Source organism: Harpia harpyja, chromosome 1 (genome assembly GCF_026419915.1).
Source record: "Harpia harpyja isolate bHarHar1 chromosome 1, bHarHar1 primary haplotype, whole genome shotgun sequence".
Taxonomy (NCBI): domain Eukaryota; kingdom Metazoa; phylum Chordata; class Aves; order Accipitriformes; family Accipitridae; genus Harpia; species Harpia harpyja.
The window spans coordinates 26437843-26465813 of NC_068940.1; the positions used below are offsets into that span (position 1 = coordinate 26437843).

General features: G+C 37.8%; 1 protein-coding gene across 7 annotated transcripts in view; it reads left to right on the forward strand.

Moving 5' to 3' along the window:
* Positions 1-27971, forward strand: part of CTNND2 (catenin delta 2) — a 702624-nt gene that overhangs the window by 256235 nt on the left and 418418 nt on the right. For all 7 annotated transcript variants that reach the window (XM_052781625.1, XM_052781615.1, XM_052781635.1 and 4 more), the window contains one exon: positions 5233-5345. In XM_052781625.1, coding sequence (XP_052637585.1) covers positions 5233-5345 — 113 coding nt within the window. The remainder of the gene's footprint in view (positions 1-5232; positions 5346-27971) is intronic.

Consider the following 27971-nt stretch of genomic DNA (forward strand, 5'->3'; position numbering starts at 1 on the left):
TCCATGTTACTCAGTGAAAGGGATGGATGAAACAATCCAGTGAAAAAGGATAAGAACAGTACAAGTGAAAACAGAGTCTAACAATGGAGAAAGTAGAGAAGCTGGAAGAATCGAATGGTACATTCTAAAGCCAAGTTTTGAAGCTTCTCAACAACATTCAGTGTCAGATGGATAGGGGCATTGCTAGCGATGCTTTTATCCTGTTTGAAAGCATCAAGACATTCTGTTTTCCTTCTAGTTACAGGATGGACTGTCAGGTCTGGTTTGTGTCTGATACTGTCCCTAGATTTCCACCAAGTTAAACTTCCCTAGCTTTTGCTGTTTTCCTCAGAAAGTATGTGCCCCAATTTTAGCTGGTCATGTGTGTCTGGTACAATAGGTTAAGAAAAGTTGTTGCCAGCACCACTCTAAGTAATGGCATTTACTTGGAGTTTATAGATGTGCGGTATATGGAATTATGCATGATGCCATAGGATGTGCATGGCGATATACACATACTACTTGTGATGTTAACTGAGGTACGGTTTTTCTTGTTTAATAGGTTACAACAAGATAGAGCCAATGTTGTACGTTTCTACAGCCTATGTACTTTAGGAAGTTCTGTCGTTTCTAAGATACACCTGTGAAAGACTTCAATCCAGGAGATGATTTATTTGTTTGTGTAGCTGTAATCAGGCTTTCTCTATTCATCTCACCAGGGATTCCCAGCCTTACCTCAGTGCTGTTATTTGTCTGTATTTGAAGATTCAAATGATCATCAGTGCACCAATTTGGCTTTCTATAGCATATTTACAGTCAAAAGCTAAACGCTTTTCCTCTTTTAATGTTACGACCTTAAGATTCTTGGGAATTCAATAAATCCGCAAGGCTCTTCAGCCTGAATTTAGATATATTCTTTTTTTATATCAGCTGCTTTTTACTGTCTCTACTGATTTTGCTGTGTCTTTGCTCAGCATCAATACACATCTCTCTGTGAAAGGGTTGAAGGATTACTTCAAGATTGTACAGGACAGAGTAAAATGAGATCAGCTCTGAATATCAGCCAAATTTCTTTTGACCTGTTTTACCCCTCCCAACATTCAAATGGGTCTATACAGACCACCCAGCAGATACAAAGCATAAAAATAACCAAAACCCCTCTTACTTGATGTGCCCTGAGCTCAGGAGTTCATAGCCTGTCCGAAGGCTGTGAAGATTTGCATCAGGCTTACTCAGTTTTTGGACCACTGTGAAATGTATGACCTGACTCAAGTCTTAACGCTTGAAGTTTTGGTGGCTGCAGAGGGTAGATAAAACACAAATCTCATACTGAAAAGGCAAATACATCCAATTGCTGTCTGTGGAATAATGAATATTTTTAACAAAAAAACTCATGGTAGTGGACAAATACCACTTTTAAACATAAATTGCTTCAGGCCCTAGCAGATACCTACTCTTTTTATCACTTCAAAACAATTTGATAAAGTTATCATGAAGTTCCTCCCTTTCCAAGCTGCTCTCCTGAGTGATTTCTTTGGATTACTCTCATCATTATCTCTAGTCTTTTTGCTGGCTTCCCAGTCCCACACCCTTTATGGTGCGAAGGGCTAAAGACTGCCAGACTGGTCATTTCACTTTGCAGTGCCTTTGCATGTGTGCTTGCTTTGGCATCATTGCCCTTTGTAGCACAGTCCATGAAGCTGCCCTTGATGTGGCATTACTTAATTTAATTTTGATGTTACAGTGTAGTTTCTGCAGTTCTTCATTCTGCAATTGTCTTGACAACAGATTTGCATAATCAGTGGGTAGGAATTTGTTTTTAATTTTGATGTGCCGATTAGCTTGATTCAGATAAATAATAGAAGGTGGTGAAGATAACACAACATGGCATGAACTGGTGAAAATGACTGTAAACAGAACGAATAAGACAAATGATGGAGTCAGGTTCAGTAGTTATTTTTATAAAATGTAAGCAAATACTATTTCTAGTTTCTGTCTTCTTGCGCTGTGACAGCTGCTTGAAATCTAAACATATGGCTTTATTCAAATATTAGTCACTCTCACTGCTTCCCAAAGAAAGAGAAGGAAGCTTATTTGTTTTCTGCCAGGGATTCTTAATATGGAGGGATAGCAGACACTCCAGACTTGTACTTGAATTCTTCTTTTCTTTCATTCCAAAGGCAACCTTGTGGACCTGCACCCTTGTCATCATGTGAGGAAATACCTAACACAGTTTGTTAAATTTAATGTAGAGGATAATTCTGAGGTAATAATTGTTTGGCTCTGCCCCTTCACATATCCTACCCCCCCACCCCCTCCAGTTTTCATCTCCTTCCTTCCATCCCTAACTTCTGATGGCACCTGACAGAAGACAATTAAGTGAGAAATAGCAGCAATTAAATCAAGCTAGTAATGAAGTTACTTTTAACTTATTCTAGCCATTTTCATGCATTAGAAACCCAAGATTATTTTTTTCTTAAGTGATACACCACATCTCTGCTTCCTGCTTGAGGAGGAGCATACACAGAACTGTCCTTTTCCAGTCATCTCTGCAGGGCTGGACTTAAATAATGGGGGCAGTGAAACCAGAAACATTAATTTCTACATCTTGTAGAAGAGCAGAGGTCCCTCAATAAGGAACCAATTATTGAGAGAGAGACGCTGCTTAAACTGATCATTTTAGGGCATTTGCTAGAGTGGCAATTTGTATAGTAGGACTGAAAGAGATTAGTGGAGGATGAGTCATGAAGTATGCTGGGAAATGAAAGAAAGATGGAATACAAAAGAGAAGAGAAAGGTGTAAGTAAGAAAGAAAGAGAAATGACACAGTCAAGAGTAGAAAAGTATATTTTGGAGACTGGAATCATGTGCAGAAAATGTTCTGTAGACAAAGTAATCATGACATAAGGGTGTTAGTTTGGAAAATGCAGAAGTGTCTGGAAAGTAGTCAACCAGAGTGATTAACTGAAGGAATACAAAGCGTAGAAAATACGTGAGAAGATGTACAATCCAGATAGCAGAAGAAAAGAAAAAGGCAAAATAATATTTACTTTTAAAGTATTTCAGTAAAATAGGTTTGTGGGCATGTCTATATTTAGTTGACCTGGGTTAGCATGGACAAGAGGGAGCTGGAGAGAGGTTGTTTGCACACCTACTAGAGTAAAAGGGCACAATGAGCTACACTTGTCTGTTTGGGAAAAGGCAAATGACAGCATGGACAGTCAGGAGCATTAGTTCCCGAGTCCTTGATTCTTATGTTCCCTTAGTAATGTTATGAGGACAGCTGCAACTTCTCACTAGGCAGGTAAAAAAAGTGCCCTCTGCTAGGCCATGGCAAAGAACGTCTGACCTGCCTCACCGGGGATGGTAGGAGGTGAAGCTGGCTGGATGAAAACGTATGCTAAGTGTCAAAATATGCACTGATGTCATTGTCATGATAGAATCAAGTACCTTAAAAAATGCAGTGGAACAGAATAGCTGTTAAAGCTTTTGCTTTTATTTTGAAAGTTAACTTATGCTTTGTTTGGTTATGTTCAGTGTTTTATACTATCAAAATTTCTCAGTGCTTACATGCTTTGATATAAGCATGCTAGCATAACAAATACTATACCACTCTGATTTTATGTTCTTCAAAACTTTAGTAATATTTCTATTATAATCCCTTCTGCAGTAAGGGATTTTATGCAAACAAGGCCAGGATTTGAATAATAACTCTTGGAAAGTTGATCAACGGTCTCTTCAGCTTTTCAGACAATTGATTCTACTAGGTGAGAGACAAATGCTCTCTCTGAAGTAGGCATATCTGAATTAGGTGTTTATTATTAGATGATTTTTAATAGTCCTATCTACAAACAACAATGAAAAACGTTTCTGAGTACTAGAAGAACGTGCAGAGAATATTATTAACTATGATTACTAATGTACTGTTAACATTCAGTGAGCAGTGATGTTTTGCTCTTTACATCAATTTGACTCTTGATGGTATTCTTGTACTCTGGATAGTCTTGCTTAGAATAACGAATACAGAATTAAGTAGGTTTTGTCAAATAGTCAGTGGCCATTTAAGTATACGCTGGCTATTTCGTGCTGTACATAATAAACTGTGTGGACTTCCCCCCTTACTCATAGTGCAGGACAGAAGTTATTCCACGCCAATAACAAGAGAAACAAAGAGGACTGATCCAGCTGAATTAGGTAGAACAACCACCAGCCATTTCCTTCTTCCATTTCAGTTATGGTTTGCCTCATTTCAGAGATTTGAAAAGTTTAGTGCCTCCATTTACCCTTGGCTTCTTGGTCAGAGGTTTTAGGTAGCAGATAGTTCTTCCCTTCTCTTCTCAGCAAGAGCTGTTTCTGTTTACCTGTGAAAATGACTTAATGAAAGGGCAGCAACTTTGGGGAAATTTACCACAAACATAATTCCCTAAAAGTGCTTCAATTTTGTATTTGATAAAACTACTGCAACCATACGTGGGAAACGTAGCTCTTTAAGGAATAGTGGAGATTATACTTCTATTGGTTTTGCTTCTTTTTTTTTTTTTTCCTTCTAATTAAAAAAATATTCTCTTGTGTATAAAACCAAAACCTCTTTAGAAGTACATTTATAAGCTCTGTGGATAAACCTTATCTGGCGGGACCAGTTTGGCTTCCTTGACAGAATAAAAGGAAATACATTCAATTAGTGGTAGGCTTTATAACACGGCTTTTGTTGAAAACTACTTGAGTTTCCCTTCTGCGCATCATTAAATGCAGAAATTAAACTGTGTTCAGACCATAACAACACACCTTCAGTTTAGTTTATTTCACTAGTGTGCACTGTGATGGTGTCTTTTTGAGCACAAAAGCTTTTGTCACCACATGATCATCTGCAGAACTTCATATCTTTTTTCAGTAACACAAATTGTTCTCATTGTGATCATACTTAGATCAGCTTGTTAAGAACACATTTGTATGCTACTAAGAGTTCTATATGAACCACGAATGATTTTGATGTAGGCCTAAATTGTTTAATGTATTTGGAAATTCCATTCCTGATAAACCGTCTCATTCTACGACATATATCATTACAGTGAATGAAGGAACCAGTAGGTGTTACCACAAAAATTTTAACTGTGAATGTGTTTAAAAAAAAAAAAAAAGCTTTCCTATAAGATATTATACTAAGAGTTCCTGCACAAATTATAATTTTATGTACTGAAATTCCTTCTTAATCTCAAGAGAAGTCAAAACAAATGGTTTCATTTATTTTTTCAGGAACTGCAGTTCGAGAGACTGACTCGGGAACTTGAGGCTGAACGTCAGATTGTAGCTAGCCAGCTGGAGAGATGTAAGCTTGGATCAGAAACTGGAAGCATGAGCAGCATTAGGTAATGTACGAACTGTTAATTTCCTTGTAATGTAATGAATTTTGTTGCTGTTAGAAATTATCACTGAGAACAAGATTGATCATCTTCTTGTAAAAAAATTGTACACCAGGGAGCATGAGATTTTAGTAGAGTTTGAAAATTTGCATTTCGATCTGCTTTTTAAAAAGAAAATTTCAAGAGGCTTAATTTCATGCAATTTGGTGTCTGGTTTGTCCAGTAACAAAATAGTAGTCACATTTGGAATTCACTGATTTGCTGTAGTCTGAATGGATTGACAGCAAAACTCCTGTTTCCACTACCAATACAGCTGTCATTTTTGCCCAGAGCTTTTTAACTTCATATTTGCAGAGATGTATTGATAAGTTTTGTGAACCTGTTTTATCATAATTTCATCATTCAAGGTATTAAAAGCTTTAGAGATAATTACTTAAAGCTACTGACCTGACATAAAAATGTAATGATAAGATATGAGTCACTCTCTTTTTTTAAACATTGGCTTTCTTCAATTTAAGAAATTGTCCTGGTACATTGTTTGGATGATGGTGAGATTATTTAAGAAATTGTAACAAAAGGAAGCTGATGTCTTGGTCAGTTTGGTGCGAGTAAAGAGTTTGTTGTTTTGAGCTTCTCAATACTAGTTTCTTTGTTTTCTCAGGTAAACCTAATAAATGAAAGATGATAATACTTGAGTTTCAAGGATCAAGAAAAAAATATGTTGTATAGACACATCTTCTGTTTTTATCAGTGGAAACATTAAGTGTGATATCGTTTGAGTACATAAGATTAAGTATGATATGCCAAGCTTAGTGCCAAGTTCTGTGTGATACTAGTAGAAAAACTACAGAAAGTATCTATCACTACTGGAAGAAACTCCTCCTCAGTTTAAGCAATTCAGACTACACTTCAATCAAATAAATTATTATTTTCCATGATAAGTAGGAAATAATTATTCAGTAGAATGCGAAATATGCAACAAAAATACTGAATGTCACAGTTCAATTAAAATGGTAGAAGTCAGAAGAATCTTTCACTAATTCAGCAGAAGCTGTACATGAAGTTGACTTAAATATAAACATTCTTAATAAATCAAGTGATAATTAACTCCCTAAGATAAAAATTTTACTTTATTCTATGTAATCTTCCCCACCAACTAGACTTATATTAACATTAGAGAAAGTATATTACTTAGAATTATTTAAGCACAGGGTAAGTAATATTTGGCAATGCATTACAGCACTGTATTTGCACCTTAAGTGGACTCCCCCAGCACTTTTGATTTCTGCATTTCAAAAAAGCTATCTGAACTATGTTTGAATAATACTATTATCTTAGGATTCTTCCAGCCAGTGATATGGAGGTTGGGAAATTTCTTGTTTGGAAGGAAATGTTCTCTTGGGGATCTTCTTTCCTATTGGTAAGGTTATATTTTTGAGTCATCAGTCATATCAACGTCATTCAGCTGTTTCTTAAGAGACTCCAGTTATTTGAGGAGTTTAGTATTTTGACTGCTAATTTCACTGTGGAATAAACTAGTACCTGGAATAAGTGAGGAGATCTCATGCAAATTTTCGATGTCTGTAATTCACCTTTGAAATGTTTTACGTATGAGTGTTTAAAATTTGTAGCATTTCAACTAAAAACATTTTAAGAAATACTTGAAATACTGTTGTCCAAAAGATAACATCGAAAGCTTACAATTAGGTAGCTGTTCTTAGACTTCACAAGTAATTTAAAAAGGAAATCAGTAATAATCCAATATTGTTTGTGTTGGGTTTTTGTTTCTCCCATACATATTAAATGAGCTTTAATTTTCTGTTAGTTTTAAAAATACTAAATCATTATGGGAGAGGGTAGAACTAACACAAATATTAAGTGAAGTCAAATATCAATCAGTCTGGCTGCTGTGCTGGCTTTCCAGTGCTCATCCAGATTTGAGAATGTTCCTTTGATCTAGTAAAGTAAGACAAAGACTTGGAAGATTTATGTAGTGGGATAATATGTGTTAAGAAGAAAGCATCTAACTTCTTAAAGTGTTTTGGAGTCTGTGGGGGCAGAAGAGGCTTGCTTAAAAATATTTTTTGTCATAGATATGACCCCCTGTGAAGCTAAGCTTTTTAGACATACCTGCTTTAAAACAAGGCGAATAATTTTGTGACAAATAGTAAATCCTTTAAAAATAAGTTTATTACTGATACAGGGTAATTCAAAGATTTTGCCATCTTTATTCAGCTACCGAATAATTAATTAACTGTTTTAAGCATGCTTTTGTGGTGGAACACAAACTAAAATCAGAACTTACAGCTGTTATTACTAAGCTTTTACTGATAAAGAGCTTTTTAAAACAATCTTTGAATCAATTGCATTTATTTTAAATACTGTCATTATTCAAAGTGAAGTCCTACCTGTAGGTCTCCAGCTAAAGTGAATATACATCCTTCAGTGATGTCACTGTTGTCTGATGACACCTAGGTTTATTATTCAGATGCATTTCCTTATCACGGAATAATCAAACTGGACTGATTGTAATCAGCATATTTTAATATTAGGATTTTTTTTTTTTTTCTGCTGTAAAATAATTCACTCAAAATATCTAAAAGGAATTTTTCTTGTTAATATTTGTTACCTACGTCTGTTAGTACCCAAGTATCTAAAACTAGTACATGGAGCAGCTATTCATATTTGCAATTTTAGTTGGGCTAAAACAGCTTACAGTGGTGTTTTCTGCCATATCTTGGTCTAACATCTTAAAACAACTGGAGATATACAGAACAAGTACTTATAGTGCCCTTCATTGTGGAGATATCAGGAAAAACGATCTCAGCTTTACCTCCTTGGGATAGTAGTTTCATGGAGTCTTCCTGTATGTCTTAAGATTGTGCCCTTCAAACCAGCTTTTTAGGAACATGCTAAAGTGCTGTTATTTCTGGCTTCAATTTTACTTTCTGTACTCATCTCACATATTTGACGCTTGCCCATAAGGACTTGTGTATCCAGCTGTACCGTGAAGCTCCATGTGGCTCAATTTTCAGTCCTTAAGGACCTGCTACATAACCTGTTCTTGTCACAGAAATCGGGATCCAGAAAGTAATGTGAGGTGAATTTGCAGAGCACAATGCAACTCTGCACAGAATTATGCAGCCTAGATCCATAGCGGGAATCACTGTATCTCACACTGGTATAGCTCCATAGCTCAGATAGATCAAGCCTGGTGAGAGGCAGGTCTAAGCAGCCAGGAAGGAATCTGGCATTTGGAGTTCTGTGATACAACGTGCTCTCTCTGTACTGTGGTTTGCCTGTAGATGTGCCGGTTTGTTCGGAAGAGATTGGATTAGCCAGAACTGACTGCTCTATCCAAAGCTCTGATTGCGACAGGTCTTGCTCAACTGAAGGGACACAAACGCTCAGCTCTTCCACAGGACCATTCGCTAACCTTGAATTGATTTTGGGCATGCAAGGAAACACTACAGCTCTAATAGTGTTCATCATTTCTGTGCCTACCGATCTCACAGCTGGGCCCCATCACAATACCCAAAGTAAATTTTATTTGTCATATCCTTGCTCGGTAGTCATTTTTTAGAGGGTTAGGGGAATATAGTCACTAGGAATTGTACCAAAAGAACTCGAGTGCCTTCTCTTCAGGAACAGGTTCTTGGCTGTGAATCAAAGGGAGAATTAATGGCTTCTGATAAAGCTGAATAAAATGCTTAGACCATGAAGTAGGACAAAACTTAGGGAACTCTTCCATGCCACAGTGTTTCCCTGTTGGCACACTCTGAGCAGTTCATTACTCAGCCTGCTGAATATTAAAATTTCATCACACATTGCATAAGGAGCCAAGTCATGTTCTACACTGCTCCATCCCTCTGGCTGAGGTGCTTATTCATTCTGGGCCAGATCCATCAGTCTGTCACTCCCTTTTTTATGGAAGGCAATTAGATGGCTGCATATCTTTGAGGTCTTCGGTCTCTGATAATTTTAAGCACATATTAATATATTTCAAATTTCTGGATTTCCCATGACCACATCATGTAGTTCCTCAAAACAGAAGCTGATGAAATTCAGCTTGGGTTTTTTTTGCCTTCCAGAGATGAAAACAAAATCTCTGAGGCACTTTGAAGACTCAGCTACATGTTTTCATGTTTTCTTTTGAAAAAATTCAGGCAAAATAGTGCCACAGAATGGAAAGACTGAACAAGCAAGAAAATAGATTGCATGCATATACATGTAACATATATGGAATCTGTGTCTTTACACAAACAAATATTCTTTGGACTTCATTGAAGAACTGTACTTACTTGTTAGTAAATCCTTAAAACTTTAAAATAAGTTTCTGTTTTGCGTTCTTTGTCACTGTTTTATGTTTGTTTACTTATTTTTTGATGGAGCCTTACTGTTTGAAGTCAGGAATGTAGCTCAACCATAGCCTACTCTTTTTCTTTGAACATACAGTTTGCAAATTGGTCAGGCAATAGAATTTTTCTCAACTGAATTTCAACTGCCCCCCCGCCCCGAAATTAGTAGAAGTGATTTGCCATTTGCTATTAAAAGTCTCCTGAAAAGACTGGTATTTGTGCATGAGTGTCCTAAGCAACATGCTAAAGTTTCTGTATTTTACAGGTAGCAAAAATATAATCTGATTTACTGAATTGCATTACCTGCTTTGTATATGCTTTCTTCAATGTAGTTCTCTCTTGGAGATGCATATATTATTCACACTTTAGTACTAGGGAAACTGGTGTTTTACTTAGGAGGATACAATTTTTGCAAATTCCTTGAAAAAATGCCCAGCAAGTCTAACTGATAAGCCCGTGTGACCCTTCATTTCAAGAACATTGAAGAGAGAGATGGAATGCACTGTGGCATAGGTAGACAATTTTCACTGTGTTGGTCAAGTAAATAAAATTGCAGTTATAAAGTTTTCCTTTAAAGTTTTCCAGCTGCAGGTGTTGGATCTAATTTAGGCTACTTATGGTAGAAGTATATATAATAGTCTTTGTAGATATTTAATATTAGGGATTGACAAATCCAGTAGCCCAGTAGAGGTGAGGATGCACAGGCTGGAGAAATGAGCTGAGTGGAACCTTACGAAGTTAAAACGTATAAATGAAAGCAAATGCAAATTCCTGCATCTAGGATGCAATAACCCCATGTCACAACATAGCCAGGGGCTGTATAGATAGAAAACAGCTTTACAGAAAAAGACTTGCAGGACCTCTTCAACAACAAACGGAACATGAGTCAGCAGTGTGTCCTTGCAGCAAAGGCGGCCAGCTGCATCCTGGGCTGCAGTAGCAAAAGTGTAGCCAGCAAACCAAGGCAAGTGATTCCTCTCTGCTGTTTGAAACTCATGAGGCTACGTCTTGAGTACCGTATCCAGTTTTGGGCTCCCCAGTATGAGAAAGACATTAGCATGCTGAGCAAGTTCAGTGCAGGGCTGCCAAGAAGGTTGGAGGCTAGAGAGCACATGGTGTGTGAGAAGAGGCTGAGGGAACAAGGGGGTTTAGCCGTAACAGAAGGGTCAGTAGGGGTCTTTCTTCTGTCTACAACCAGGTAATGGGAGGACGTAGAGAAGACAGTGTGGGACTGTTCTCAGAGGTGCATTGTGGTAGAGTGAGAGGTGACAGACACAAGTTGGAACACGGAAATGTCTGACCAGACATAAGGAAAACATTTTTCACCATGAGTTTGGTTAAACACTGGAACAGGCTGCACTGAGAGGTTGTAGAGTTTCCGTCCTTGGAGATACTAAAAACATGACTTCCTCTTCCCACCTAAGTTTGTCTCTGCTTTTTATTATTATTTATTATAAATACTAGCAAAATAGTTGTATTAGAATTCTCTTTTTTTTTTTTTACATCAAATTCTTCAAGTGTTTCAGAAAAAAACCTCTCTCTAATCTAAACTAATGAACACATGGTTTGCTTTTCCCTGTGAGTGAATGTAAGTATTAAAAAACCAAAGCTGAAAAATACATGGTTAGTGTGGACTATAGAGCAAAATATGAGCCAAAAGAAAAAGATATGTTTCTGTTATATTATGAAAGCAGAACAGTTGTTCACATGCAAAGAGTTTGATCAACAGTCACATTTAGAAAATAATACAGCTTTCAAGTAAAATTTATACACCATCATATCAGAAACTGTTTTGCCTGCATTGTGGTTCTTCATCAATTCAACATGTTATCAGTTAAACATGTTAATCTTTTTCACATTGCTTTGCTTACAGTGATGTCTCCAAGGGCTACTGGGAAGCTTCTAAATTTAAAACAAAAATTAACCCCCCCTTTTAATTAAATGTAAATTAGAAAGTTAACTTCTAAAAAGAAAAAAATGCACAACAGTTATTTCAGAGCAGAAATAAAAGGGATCCGTAATTTACCATTACTTATGAAAATGCCAAGTGTAATTTTTGTACTTGCTTTTTTAAACATAAGCCAATAGCATGGTATTAGTAGTCACTACATTCAAGAAATGTAGTCAGATTTTTAAAAGTGATGTTCTTTAAGAAGATTGGCATTTCACCAGTGGACAGAGAAGATTTTGACTAAGCTTTTGACAGCAAATGCTGTAGCTCCAAAATTAATCTCATTCTGGAATGTGTGTTTGCTCAGTAGTTCAGAAGCTGAATAAACTTAAAGTTTTGTCACACACTGTTGCTCATCTTCACTGTGGATTGTGTAAAGCTTAACAAGACATGCTTGGACAAACTTTTGTCAACTGAATTAATAAAAAAGTTTAGCTGAAATAAAGTAAAAAATGGCAATAAAAGCAGGGAGGTTTTTGAAAATGTGAATTTCTGAAAATGTGCCTCACAACTTCGACAAATCTGAATATATTTAGCTGTGGTAAGACAGCATTTTGTGGAGGGTTTTGTTGTTTGGTGGTTCCCCCCCCCCCCCCCCCAATTATCTCACAACAATTGTATGTTGCTGGAAGTGACCAGGTCAGGTGGAACCCTTTAGAAAGAAAGATGCAAATTGCTCCACTCCTGAAGAGCAACTACACTTAATCAAGAAGGGAAGGTGTCAGAGAATTCAGGGTACAGCAGGCAAAGGAATTGCAATAAAAAATTGGAAATCTCTAGTTTGTATGCAGACTAGCGAGATACATGAGTTTGTACACAGTCTGCATTGAACTTGAAGGAGCAGCCAGCCAAACCTCAGAGTCATGGAATGAAATTTCTAAGGGCCAAGTGTGACTGTCTAGACTTGCATCAACTCAAAATATTCTTCAGTTGGCTAAGACCAAGTAACAAAGCAAGGACCCAGCTATGAAGACACATGGGCTAAAGAAGAGTGGGTTATAAACAACAGACAGTTTTTCTTAGAAGTTGAAGAGATGGTATTTTTGTTACATTCAAAATCCTTAAGGAGTTCATTTGGATAATCTTAGAAGAAAAGAAACTGAAGCAGCCTTTGTCAGACCACAACTAAGAATGAACAATGTGGTTTGAATGCTTGGCCACTTTATTACAGTGACCTTTTTCTCCCATGTCAGTTTTCAGTCTATAGCTTAGCTAAGTCATTTAGCGATTCTCTGCCATACCATTCATCTTCTCCAGCAATCTCCTTACCTACCACAAAAATCATTGGTAACTTTCTAGGTGTTGGGTTGCTAGCTGATAGGTGATGGTCACTGTGCTAATGCATGTCTGCGAGGTCATAGCTGGAACCCAGCACTTCTGAAAACCAGACTACTGATTTACATGCCTAAACACAGCAGTTAGACACTTCTGAAATCTTTACTTAGAAATAAGAGTTTTGTGAAATACAGTAAGTTGTCAAGAAATGGAATGGACAGATTCTGCTTGTTGTGATACTATTACAATGTACCAAGCCTAATTTCCTATGCCAGTTTGACATCAATAGTTGATGTTGCTAGCTTCATGTGTACCACCACATGTAAAAGTGTCCAGGTCAAAGAATATGTTTTAGAATTAAGAGAAAGTGATCAGGGAAATACTGAGGTTAATATTTTCAATACTCCTGTTTCACCTTGTACTTGCTATCTCTTGATCTTTTGGCTATGAGATGTAGAGACCTGAAAGGTGATGAACTCTGTATCCTGTTAGACTTGGTCAATAAATTAGTTTGAGACCACTACCAAAAAAGGAAGATTTGAAGAAAATAAATTGTGGTTAGAACAGTTGGTACAATTCATATTAATAATGTGATTAGTTAATTGTATTGCGCAGATTGACAGATTATTGGATTAAAATATCAGATTTGTGAACTGCTCATTCAGAGCAACCTGATAGAAGATTAAGTTTGAGCCTGTCCGTACTCACTGTATGAAAGTCCAGTATTTAGGGAAATGGTTAAAAAAAAAAATACTGCGAGAAGAAAGCAAGAAAATGAGATAAAGTAAAAGATTGTACAACTTTTTTTTATTTCCATTAATATAACATTTGTGGGGGCTTTGTGCTGGTTCTCCACAATGAGGCACATCAAGAAAACAGATTAGTCCTGTTGATCCTCTACAGGGAACTAACGAGTTTCACAGTTTTGCAGCAGATAAGCTTCTGTTTCTGAAAGGCAAATATCCAGCAAATGTCCAAGCAATCAGGTTTGGTGTAATTTTCTTTTTTTACTGTACATCCATATCTTTTACAAGAGTGTTATGGGTCATATCATTCCCAGAGAGATATGTCTCTGAAGGCACCAACTCCAACAAGACTTTTAAAACACCCCCTCCACAGATGCTCTCCCTCTTCTTCTGCTTGCCAAGCACCTTCCTGAGATATCACCTCTATGAGAGCAGTAACACAGTAAAATTCAGCATTGCCAAACTCCTAACACTGGCATGTTTATGAAATTAAGGTATCAGATTTTGTTTTAATCTCATCAAAGTTACTGTAGAGAAGCTATGACAATAAAGATATAGATATTTTTCTCTCTAGTGGCCTAAGAAAAGGTCATATAGGCTGAAAGCCTTATCTGGAGCTGCCAGATTCAGATGTCACTTAGATTTTCTCTGAATTAGCTCAAGTCTTTCATTATTTCTTCTGTTTCACTAATATCAGAAAAAAGAAAAAACAAAGTCACAAAAAAGCAGAATGACGACAACAGAAAAAACAGCAGATACTTTACATACCAACATTTACTGATATGTAAGCCAATGAAGACTGTACTTAACAGTGTATTCTCTACCTTAGTGCACTTCTGGCATGACACTAAGATACCTGAAAACTCTTCCCAATTATTGCATTCACAATTTAAATGTGTTATTGCAAGCCTGACACTTGACTATTGCACTGATTTGAAATAAACATGGAAGTACTGATCTTGGGAAATACGTTGTTGTTAATGTAAAACTTGGTTATGTCTTACAGAGTGAGGTTCTGTGTTCAGACTACTTTTGACAAGCCATTTGTTGAAAAATTAGAGCAATACAGTTTACCATTAGGGATGGATAAGCACTGTAATAGATTGCCTAAGGAGACCATAAAAACTATCATTTGAAGCTTAAGGACATGTAGAATATCTACCAACAATGGGACATGAATGGCAAGACTATTTATCTACAGGCCTTCTAGCTCTCCTTTTTATGATACCTTGCTGGGCTCTACTTCAATAATTTGACAGCATTCTTTTTGTCCCCATCCTTATTTATCAGATGTTGAAATGGGTTTGGATAGGTTTGGAGGAAAACAAGATTGAGGATAATGCTGAGGGAAAGTGCCTTGCTATTATAAAGTTCTTGAATTTAGAGTGTTTGCAGGAAAGTTTGATAAAACTTGGCCAGGAAGGTTCGGTTTTAGTGCTTGCAGCTTGTGGGTCAACAGTACTAGATACCATTTTTGTGGTATCTTAGAAGTAGCCAGTTCACGGCTGAGAACAAATTCTGTAACATGGTGACAGTTTTTAATGGCCACGGGCACTTGACATCAAACACTGAAATGGAAGTAAGGTATCCAAGGTGCTTCAAGGAGTCAGTCCTGAGGAATCGTGGACAGAGACTGTAGTAGTATCTGTCATTAATGTTGCCTGCTGGTTTTTATTAAACCAAGATTTCAGTTGTTCCTTATTTTGCCCAGCCGCACCTTCCAGGTTGAGTATTTCCTTCTCAAGATGCACATACTGAGGTTTTGAAGGGATTTCAACTGATCATCATCTTCATTGTTGTTGTTATAGATTTATACCAAAAGGCCTTGCTATTAACAGAGGAACTAAACACACCTTTGCACATAGTTACAGAGATAAATCCCTATTTTCCTGCAACGCTTGGTGCCATCTACCTTACTTGGTGTATGATGGGGCAGAATACTGGAGCTGGGATGGAAGACTCTCCAGTGTTATCCCATACTTCCCTCCGTGTTGTCAGGGTAAGGAGGGGTCCTTCCGAGTCCAACGGCAAGAGGTCAAGAAGCAGACCTCCAGGTGCATTTAGCATCCCAGTTAACATGCGTGTATGGGGGGAAAAGTTGAGAGGGAGGAACCTATATTCAAAACATGGATGAGGCATCTGGAAGAACCCAGATTCAGTCTAAAAATTGAAGATTTGTATTTAATGGTCACACACCAGAACCAGAGGGTCTGAGAAATGAAGACTGGGATGGTGCAGGGTGAGGAAAATGAAACAGGGGCAGAGTCTAGAGAAGAGCAGGACAGGAGGATAAAGTAGAGGAGTCAGGGAACCATATTTATGCCCTGCTTACAGCTGGAGGACCAAAGATGAAAGCTGAAAATACTCGTTTATCCTGGCTACTCAATCTGAGAAATCTAGGACTAATTGCTGAAGCGTTCTTACTGGCTTCATTTGCTGCTATGAGTAGTCATCACACCTATATGTCAGTTCCTGATCTGGTTATTAGGATCCCTGCATATCTGGAGGGCTGTACAGAGAAATGAGAAGCAGACAATACCTGACAGGGATTCAAACGAATCTTTACAACAACAGAATTAGGCAGCAGAAGTTGATACAATTCCACTGGATTGCCTTCAGCTATTATAAGCAGATAGCTAGTTCTTTTCTGATGCACATTTTGCAAGTTATAAAACTCCATTGGTCCTGTAGACAACAGCGTCCCTCCACACAAACATGATTTATCCCCAGAGCAGTTTAGAAATGAAACTGTCATGAAACAAAAGTTGTGTAACAATGCATTTGTACAAGGAGTAAGTCAAAATGCAGCCAGCTGGAGGCTTCCCAGAACTCCAGACAAACCAATTTTTTCTCGTTCCACAGATGAAGACAAAGCCTATCTTGTTTCTGTTCTTGAGGAAACAAATTCAATTTTGTGTTGTTTTTCAGAGAAATATTGCAGTCAGGCATAGTATTTTATCTCCCATCACCACCCCTATCTTCTGCTTCTCAACATCTGAACTTGTGTAGGTGACCTTGACTTCTGTCTTGAGCATCCTCTCTTTTGATACCTTTCTTCTCCATTGCCTAAGTTTATATTCCACCTAACTCACTAAACACTGCAATTTGCCAAAATAAAGCCCTTACCTCCTGCTCTCGGCACCTTCCTTGCTTTGGCAAGTCCTGATCACCTTTCACCAATCCAGATACGGGAACAGTTACTAATGCTTCCTGCCAAGGCGTCATCCAGGCTAGTTTATCTGTCCCTAGCAAATGACTAAATTACTTTTGCATTAAGCTGGCTTTGTTTGGGTTCTTGGTTTTAATAAAAGCATAGTTGTTTTCTGATGCAATCTTTTAAGAAACTGAGGATTTTCAATAAAAATGCACTGGTGGAAGTTGTAGACTTCCCGTCAGTCACAGCTTTCAAAAATATACTCCTCTCAACAGTAGTAATTTCTTCTGTCACATTGAAAGTGGATCCTGTGTCTTGCCACGATCTGTCTTGATAAAAAAAAATCATTTTGTTGTATTTAGCTGTAGTGTTTCATACAGGAAATTTAAGATTTACCAGTTCACTTTGAAAAGATTGGGGTTCGGGTTTTTTCTGGTCTTTTTTCCCTTACTTTAGAAATTAACAGTGCTATTACTCTTAATTATTAGGTAATTTCCCCTTGCTCATATGTGATAATTTGCACAGGAATTGGTCTGATTTTCCTTGTGTTGTCTGTATGCTTCTTCTGAGAGACTGACATAAACATCTTAATGGTGCTGCTACAACTGTGATTGCTCTGTAGCAGAAACTGTGCTATACATTCCTTGATACTTGAGCATATTGAATATCAAAAGTGCACAGGAAGTAGTACTAATATATTTAGCTGAATTCCAGGAATGGCATGAATGAACACAGTTCTGTTTCCACAGCCGTCTCACAATTGGTTAGCAACGTACTTTGAACGGCTAATGTTACATGCTCTCTAGGCATGTTGCCATTTCAGCAGTTAAGGAAGATTTTATAGATTTTAATACATTAAACTGAAAGGGTCTTATAAATACCTCATGCTTTCAGCTCATAGTAGATGTAGTCTCAGTTACTGCTAATTGTGAATAAATACTCTGCCTCCTTCTGGCTTTCCTCTACCCCTTTTGTTTTCACCTTGATCCTCCACACTGCTCGTTTGCACAAAGAAAGATTTAAAAAAGACTCTTGCACACAAGCTCTCTACTTCTTCACTCTCTATAGAGCAATATCCTCCAACTCCCCAGGTAAAGAGAAGGAAGATATAGTACAACTTTTACATTTATATCTGCTCTGTTACCTTGAAAAAACTAGATCAAGATTAAATAGTTGTGTTTTGTTTTCATTTAAATCTTCCTTCTGCATTTTATTTTGAAAGTCTTCACCATAAATGTTATCACACAGATGGCTGTGAATATAGCTGCAATAGGATTAGCATCAAACTGAGTACAGTGTGAAGTTTGCCGAATTTCAAATATCCTGTGAAAGTTACCTTAAAGGTTTCCAATATAGCTACTGATGTTTGTGACTATATTCATGAATGGCTAACAGGAGCCAGTGACTAGCATGAAAGGCATGTCTTTAGCTTAGATGATAAAAATACTTTCTTCAAAGCTTATCAGAAAAAAGAAAAAAATTATAGGTCTCCAATATTTGGTAGAAATGTTCTAGCTTCAGTGGGGGCTTCAGCTAGCTTCACAGCAATGGCATTCCTCCCCCCCCAAATCAGATACCAGTTTCAAGAGGACTAACTTGGTAGAAGGTTCTGTGGATTCTGGCCAGTGTTTCTGCACCAGCCTCCCTGCTGGGTTAGAGCAGTGCTCTCCAAATGTTTTTGATCGTGCACCCCATCAGTAAAACATTTTTGAGCATGTACCCACAATATATAGGTATTTATAGATTATATATATACATGTACAACCGTACTAAGATATTATCAACCTTATAAAACATAAACAAAAGCAGAAATTAAAAAGGGATGAGAAAAATGAAATAAACACTATTTGTTGTTTTCTTTTATGTATTTATGGTACAAAAATATTTGCTTCCTGCATTCCAGTGACTTGTCTTGTACAATGCCTGGCGTGTGCACACCCCACTTTGGAGACCACTGGGATGGAGGACTACTAATCTCACAGTGGTAATAACTTTCCCGCTGAGGTGTCTGATTGAAACCTGGTAGAAGCAACCCTGCTTTAGGACAGGCCCTGCAAGAAAGGAGTCAAAGACAGCAGCGTTGGCAAGATACCTTTGCCGGCTGATGGCAAGGAAGCTGTAGGGCCGTGAGGGAAGGATAACGGGGCTGATGGGAGTTTCCCCCTCATCTAGGCCATCTGAAGGCTGCAGTCTTCCTTTCACAGTATTGGACACTGTATAGAGAATGCAGCAGCAACAGCCACACCACGGTTGTAGTTTTCTTCTTTTCCCCCTTCTGTTACTGCCTTTTTTTCCCCAGTCTCCCAGTGTAAAAGAGAGACATCATTAATCCTTAATTTTTGGCTCAGGTTTATGGGTTTACTGAATAATACATGCACAGTTATCTTCACAGTAAGTTAGTGTTGCACCTAGGATTTAATTCCTAGTACTTATGTGATCTTGCCCTCCAAAGGCAAGTAGTTGCTTGTGCTGGAATACCTTCCCTTCTGTAAGCTGAGGCATATGTAGTTGGGATGGTATAATGCAGTTAATCATTCCTTTTTACTTTTATATTACTCATCATGAAATTTGTTTATTCTAAAAACCAGTTTCTAAGTAGTATTTTAATCTAAACCCATTTCAACCACTTCAACCTAATACAATAACAGCATTTCAACAACATTGATCTGGAAGAATTAGTCTATATAGAGTCACTTTTAGTCAAAATGCTAGACTAGTAGATATAGAACATTACAAGAATTTTCTTTATTACACTTATATGACTGATCCAATTATAATCAGTGCTTTGTAGTTCAACTATCCAATTTTCCCCTTCTAGTTGATTAACAGAAAGCTCTGGCAGATCTTTGGAAGTTCATGGCCAAATAATTTGTCAACGAAATGTAGTGGAGGTGAATTGATAAATGTAGCCGTTAGGAGGAAATAATCATTGCAAGTTGCTGATGAGAACAGAAGACCCTATTAATAATTCAAAGTAATCATCACCTCCACTTTCTATCCTAGTCTGCTAAATATATTACATCACAGTATATTACACTTTCCTTCCTAGGAATAGGTAAACGTCAGGGCATAAGTGACTTCATATATGAAAAGCTTTTGTAAAAAGCTTTCTAATTTTCTCTGTCCAGTCCATGTTAATCCTGTTGAATAAACGAGCAAAAGAGATATAGCTTATCCACACATAATGGTGTTTATAAATCTGCTCTTGAAAAGGGAGGTGTAGCTTATGCAGTAAATTACAGAACTAAGTCTGAAACAGAGACATGGGTTTAACAGATGGACCACTCGGTGGATAAGGACTTGGCTGGATGATTGCACTTGATTTCCAAGTGGAGACCACCGATGAGTGGTGTTCCTCAGGGGTTAGTATTAGGACCGGCACTGTTTGACATCTTTGTCGGTGACATGGACAGTGGGATTGAGTGCACCCTCAGCAAGTTTGCTGACGACACCAAGCTGTGTGGTGCGGTCGACATGCTGGAGGGAAGGGATGCCATCCAGAAGTCTGTTGACAGGCTTGAGAGGTGGGCCTGTGCGAACCTTATGAGGTTCAGCAAGGCCAAGTGCAAGGTCCTGCACAGGGGTTGGGGCAATCCCAACCATAAATACAGGCTGAGTGGAGAATGGATTGAGAGCAGCCCTGAGGAGGAGGACTTGGGGGTGTTGGTTGACAAGAAGCTCAACACGACCTGGCAATGTGCACTCGGAGCCCAGAAAGCCAACCCTATCCTGGGCTGCATCCCAAGCAGCGTGGGCAGCAGGTCGAGGGAGGGGATTCTGCCCCTCTGCTCCGCTCTGGTGAGACCCACCTGCAGTCCTGCATCCAGCTCTGGGGTCCTCAGCATAAGGACATGGACCTGTTGGAGCGGGTCCAGAGGAGGGCCACCAAGATGATCAGGGGGCTGGAGCACCTCTCCTATGAGGAAAGACTGAGAGAGTTGGGGTTGTTCAGCCTGGAGAAGAGAAGGCTCCAGGGAGACCTTATAGCAGCCTGCCAGTACTTAAAGGGGGCCTACAGGAAAGCTGGAGAGGGACTTTTTACAAGGGCATGTAGTGATAGGACAAGGGGTAATGGCTTTAAACTGAAAGAGGGTAGATTTAGAGTAGATGTAAGGAAGAAGTTCTTCCCTGTGAGGGTGGTGAGGCACTGGACCAGGTTGCCCAGAGAGGCTGTGGCTGCCCCATCTCTGGCAGTGTTCAAGGCCAGGTTGGATGGGGCTTGGAGCAACCTGGTCTGGTGGAAGGTGTCCCTGCCCATGGCAGGGGGGTTGGAACTAGATGATCTGTAAGGTCCCTTCCAACCCAAATCATTCTATGGTTCTATGATTTAAGTTTCCCAGTTTTTTTTTCTGATTTTAAAAAATACTTGACGTTAGATGTTGGAAGAGTAGTAATAAAAGTAGGTACTTTTATTATTGGGTGTTCTTCTTTCCTCCACCTCTTCTCCCTTCTTTTCCTCTCGACTTCCCTTCCTGCAGTGTTTTCAAATAGTGCTGTAATTAAGAAGGCAGTAGCATTTACATTTGAAGTTAAAGACTTTTCAAGGCCTTCACCATCCTTGAGTCTTTATTGTTGCCTCTAATCAGAAGTTATAGAAATAGCAAAAGATTGTGTGTTACCCTCACCACTATAAGAATCTTATTGTACTACAACTCAATTTTGTTCTGATTCTGAACTGTGTTTTAAATCGGTGTAAACATTGCTACGGCTGACTTTACTAATAAAACTTTATTCTTAGCGCCTATGAAATGAAGAATTAACTAAAAATCTTTTCCATGCCTTCTGCTTTAATTTTTACATAGGTTTCCACTTAAATCACTTAGCTTGTCTTTACTTATCCATATTGCAGAGAAAGGAACAAAATAAAAATACAATAAAATCCGTTAATGCCTCTAAATTTATTTATTTACATTATTAACATACACAGCTGTTTCAAGATTAATCTCTGTTTCTGCAGTGAGGCACTGATAATATGTTGCTTTATTCCTTTGCAATGAATTTAGAAGACAGTTTATATTCAGCTTAAAAAAAAGACCTAACATCAGAAAGTTGGTGAGGGGCCTTGAGCACAAGTCTTATGAGGAGCGGCTGAGGGATCTGGGGTTGTTCAGTCTAGAAAAGAGGAGGCTGAGGGGGGAGACCTTATCGCTCTCTACAACTACCTGAAAGGGGGTTGTAGTGAGGAGGGTGTTGGTCTCTTCTGTCAGGTGTCTGGAGATAGGACAAGAGGAAATGGCCTCAAGTTGAGGCAAGGGAGATTTAGGTTAGATATTAGGAAAAATTTTTTTACTGAGAGGGTTGTCAAACATTGGAATGGGCTGCCCAGGGAAGTCGTTGAGTCACCATCCCTGGAGGTATTCAAAAAGCGAGTGGATAGGGTACTCCAGGGCATGGTTTAGGGGGCATGGTTAATGGTTGGACTTGATGATCTTGAAGGTCTTTTCCAACCGAAATGATTCTATGATTCTAAAGGGATGTTGATGTAGTTACACTAAATGCCCTTGTTCACGTTGTTAAGAGAATCTGTGACATGAACCTCCTAACATCAACTATGTTTAAATAAGCATGTTTTTTATTCCTCGATGAGTAAAAGTTAAAGATAGCCCTGTTACCATGCATAATAGAACCCTTGTCAGGTTTTGATTATTGAAAGCATTTGCTGAAAATATAGGCTATGGATGACTTTTGTTTTGTTTAAAATAACGCAGTATATACACAGTGAAGAGATATAATTGTGGCTAGTCATTTAGAAAGATACTATGGTTAATGTACAGCTTTCTGCATTAATGCTGACTTTAGTGAAAAACAGTAGTACATTTATCTGAGTATTTTAATAGTAGCACATCATTAATTAAGAGTGCAACCAGCCTGGGGTATAGATTTTTGGATCTACTATTTTTTTTTACTTCATGCTGTTAAAATTTAAAGCTATATTAAGTGATGCTAAGCAGTAATAATGTTAAATCGTCTTAATCTAATCCAATGATTAAGATAGGATTTTAAAGGTTTATTTTGCTTTTTTGTTCAAATTGTACACAGGAATAAGTTGTTTTGATGTTACTGTTCTGCTGTTCAGAGTTCAAGTGGCTTGAATTTAGCTTGCGAAATATAACTGTAGGTATCTTTCATCAGAGAAACTTCGAGAAGCATTTCCTGTTTAGTGCGTGATGTAGGATGAAGTCTAACACAGATCAGATTGGTAGTTGGATCAGGACTGGTTGCGCCAAGACAGATAGTAACTGAAATGACCTTGGGTCGAGCAGGACCTTCCTGCTCCAGTGCTGCATCAGCTGGTCATATTGACCTATTCTTGCATTACAAACCCCCAGCAGGCATCCTTGTGCTTTAGTTCTGAGCTGCTGTTTTGTTTCTTATTCAACATAGCTGATGGTGGAAGCAAGGAGGAATTATAATTAATCCGCTATTTACTTTTTTGGGGGTATAAAACATGACTTGATATTCTTAATATAATTTTCTGGCCTCTTGCAATCTAATATTTTCTACTACTTAGATATTTTTCTTAACATTTCAGTTCTGATTTAGCTTCTTGTCATATTTATAGCTGTTCCTTCTCTCCCTCCTTTTCTCTTTTATTGATACTAGAAAGGTGTAGGTCTTTTGATGAGCAGTGATCTATTCTGTATGATTCAATGGTTTTGCCACCCTGGAATGTCTGACGAGGTAAATAATTTATTTTACCAGAGTGATGTCATATTCATGAGTTTCAAGACCCAAGGGCCCTGAAGTCTTAATTACTGTAATTCCTTACCAGTTAACCCTCTCTGAAAAATAAGATGTGTCTAAAAGGACAGAGATTTTTTTTCTCTGTTGATCATCTCTGGTTCTCAGCTGATTTAGGAATAGATAGGGGACTTTCCAATCTATTGTCTTCAGTTAAATCAGAATCCCCTTCTGTCTTTCTCTTTTGGCTTTTGGAGGTATCTCATTCTTTGCTTCTGCAGGAATAATCAATCACTTTGTGTCCTTAAGCTTTATCATCACTTCATGACGATGAAAAATATGTACATAGTCTCCTCTGTGCTCTGCTAACATATTCCATTCAATAATTGTTCCCAGGTCAGAATCTGGGGCTGCAAGACTAGAGGTAGTAAAGTTTGGAAAAGATGATAACGCTTTCATAGGTGCTTGCAATCTCAGTGAATAAAGTACTTCCGTGAAGGTCTGTCAGAAATATTACATGCTATATTTCTTGATAATAGAATATCATATGCAAACACGTGCACTTATTGCAGCTGACATTTATCCGTTTCAATGAAATGTGCTTGCCTTCCTCCCTTAGGCTCCTTTGAATTGCTCAGTCTGAAAGTATTGCACCAACATCGCTAAAGTTTGCAAGTAATTTGTTAAAAAAATTAAATCATTAAATCCATTTCGAGTGATGTTTAATTTTACTGCAGCCAAATCTCAAAGAGGAATACTGTGCAATGTGACTTGTAAGCAGGCAGGAGGCCTTTTAATGGAAGATACAAATCCTGCAGCTGGTCTTTAATTCAGTGAACTCTCATTAATTTCAAAGGTATTGCTTGGGTAAAGAACTTAGAAAATGACCTTTGATTTTGGCTATTGAAATTGCTAGTGGAACTGTTGCATCATCCTTATGGAAAAGAACTATGGAAGTAAAAATAAAGATACTAAATGTATGGTTAAATGTACATTCTGTAGATTTGCTTCTATATTGATTTTCACAAGCTTGGCAGTATCTACTTTGACTTACTATGCCATGGTTAGAGGTTAATCTTAAAAAAAACCACCTTAGAGCATTGGTTTGACATTGGTCCTTCTCATAAGATGGAATTGCAAGAGAATGCAGATGCTTTGAAAAGGCCAATACAATCACAGCTAAATTTAAATGATCTGCATTAGATTACAAGTTCTCTTTTGTGGAACTTCAGCCCCTTGCAAATCTGTAGGAATAAGATTTTGAATAGTTTCAAGACAGAAATTCAAGGTAATTTTCTGTTAGACCATTTTTATATCAGAAAGGTGAAATCTTAATTGCTTTTTATGGCACAGTTTGTACAGAGATAGATACTGAAGTTTTACTTCTCTGTTGAATTGTCATGCTTCTTAAAAGGATGGGACCTAGATGTCATACCCCATGGAGACAAGTTGATTTCCTTCTTTCAGTTCCTTCGTTAGATGGTCTCGCATGCAGTGTAATGGGAGAAAAAAAAGAAAAAAAAAAAGCTTTATTTGCATGGAGGAAGGGAAGATTTCAGTGGCTGAATGAAGCATTCAGTTCTGCCAAGGCATCCATTCTCTTCTGTGGCATCAATGCTCTGCCAAGATTGTCACACTATGATACCTCCTTTATTTTTAAGTTGGAGACTTTCTAAAACTAGGATCTTTTAGGTCTATGGGTTTGCTATATGATAGCATGAAGCCTGATGGGAAAGCTTCACTGTCAACTACTGCTCAGAAAAGCTTGGCCTATTCTCTTCGAGAAGAAAGCTTGCAATGAAAGAAATGGGGAAGGAGCAATGAACGTGGAATGAAGTTCCTTTACATATTTGACAGGACATTATGCACAGTCAGTGTAACTTTTCTTATCTCTTCCACTGTCATCTTGATGGCCTTTTGGTAGTATCAGGGGGCAAAACTATTAACGTTAAGAAAAAAAGATTCAAATACATGAGGACAAACAGACTCTTATGGAAAATAGAGCATCTAAGATGGCATTGCTTACTTTTTTAACACAGTTCAATGCCTTCAAATGCCAGTTTCAACTGCATTGGATTTTTTAAATAGTGCTGATGTTTAAAAAAAGAAATACAGGGAATATCAAGATTAAAACAAAGTCACTACATTATTAGAAGTTATAGCAACCGTAGGGATTTCAGAGTATTACTAAAAGAAGAGAAATGTCATACTGCTCAAATAAATTTGTTTCAGTGTGGCAGCATATGTTTTTTTTTAATATTTCAGCTAAGTTCATAAGCTACAGAATATTTACTACAGGAAATATATTTTACATAAATAGCTGCTTCTTTTCTGTTTCCCAGAATCAAAATCATGCTTTTAATTAATGAAAATAATATCAGGTGTTTCTTTAAAAGGGTATTGTGAGTCCTTCGGTGATTTCCAGATTTCCTCTGAGATTTTGAACATGTAGTAACTAAATAAAGCTAAAAGCTCAAGTGTTCCAAATAATTCATAACTATTAAAGATAGTGCTCATTACATTCAAAGTTATGATATTTTGGATACTGTGAATTGCTCCCCTTACGAAATTTACGTTATTATATTTAAGCTGTCTTCTTGATTAAAAAATGCAAACTATTTTTTTTTTAATTTAAGGGATTATAATAAAATATCTTTCATGTGGAACTCATTGTTTTTAATTACTAATATTTTGAATGTATACTTTTAGAATAGTCTTGTTATTGAACACCTGATTCCTGTGGCAGTTTAGAGAGAAAATTGAGTTTCAGCCCTGCAGAGTCTGAACACACTGAGACTAACTGCAGGCTGCATGCTGATAGATAACTCTGTTTTGGGGAATAGAGTGGTCAGCCACTTAAAGGTTTCTGTAGTGACTGGCTGTATTTACCCTGCAGGGTCACTGTGTCTCATTGCACTTGTCCACCAGTTGTCCAGGCATGGAGTTCTGGGTGTCTGGTTGTAGTTCTATCACTGTTCATTTAGCCAAGTTTCTTTGAAGTGGAAGCCAAGGTGTGTGGGCTCATAGCACGCGTTCCTATCTCATTGTAACCGGTAGTCTGGTTGCAGTCAGTCCCAACAGTTAGGAAACACTCCTGGGTCCACAGGCTCTGATATACCCCTCGTTTCTGTGGTTTTGTGGGCCTCTGCGACTGTTCTTAAGTGTTGAAGTGCTGTTTATCATCCGGAAAGTACAAAAATCTCTCCTAACTCCAAACTCTGCTAAGAACACCAACTGTTCATTTTGGTTCCTGCTTCAGTTACAAATTTTTCATTGTTTTAATCTTTGTTTTGCACTTGAAACTTTTAAGTTATGGTTGTTCTTGTATAATGATAAAGAAATAGCAGTGACAGTTACTGTACTGTAACAAGGCACCAATCATTGCTCCCTTGTACGTAGGATAACTGTGTAATAAAATGTAATTGGTGTTGAGGAAAGATCACTTTTCAATGGAAGCTACTGACTGTAAATATGAGGCTTTGACAGACATTTTTAGAGAGTACATTTAAAGGAGAACTGTATAAATCAAAAGGCCACGAATTATTTAATGGCGACTATTTAAGTGTTCTCTGAAATAATTAGACCTGAAAAGCCTTTCTGAATGTATTCCAGTGCTTCACCTGCAGAAAATGTATACTGCTTCCCTGATAGATAGCATTGTCAGTTTTTACCAAGTATTGCAGCCAAGTGACAATGTATTTGTTCTCTGTGAGCTTTGAACGAGATGACTGCACTTGCAGACTGGCTGTGATAGTGACAGTGACACAGAACTTGCTTTTCAGTTTGCTTATGATACTCTATAAATGTATAGGTAGGCTGTGCTCGAAATGAATGTGTTAACATTACATTGCTATACAGTAGTATCTTTAATGTCATTTCCATTTCATTACCCTATCCAGAGCAATTTAAGTTACCTATGATAGCGTTCTTTGTCTCACATCACTTTTTGTGTGCTCCTTCTGCTTCCTTTTCTGAGTTTGACTTGTCACAGTAAATCTTCCCTGCTTGGAGGGAAAGCTAACTCATGAAAACCTGCGAGTTTTCCCTCAGATCAGCAAGCTGACGGGAGTCACTATAGAGTTGCACAATTGCTAAATTTAACAGAAGGGAAGAGGCAGAAAAGCAGGGAGAAAGCAGGTCCACCCCCTCTGGCCTCTGCCTGCTGTTAGATTGAATTAAGTATAATATGAAACTACACCCTGAAGGAGAAGCATGTAAGTTTATTCAGAGAAGATTATCACTGTTGCTGCTGGTTGAGAATTCACACAGCTGAGGATTCACTGTTTAAAAAATGTGGTGGAATTCCCCAAATCATTCAGGGTTTTTTGCAGTGATAATAAATGTTTTCAGGTGTCTTGTGGAGGTCTTTCCTGACAAATGGACAAACACTGGCTCTGTATTTAGCTGTCCTCATTTTGTTTGTTGACCTTCTCGAAAGAATGGAAGAATTTCAGAAAGTAGTAGCAA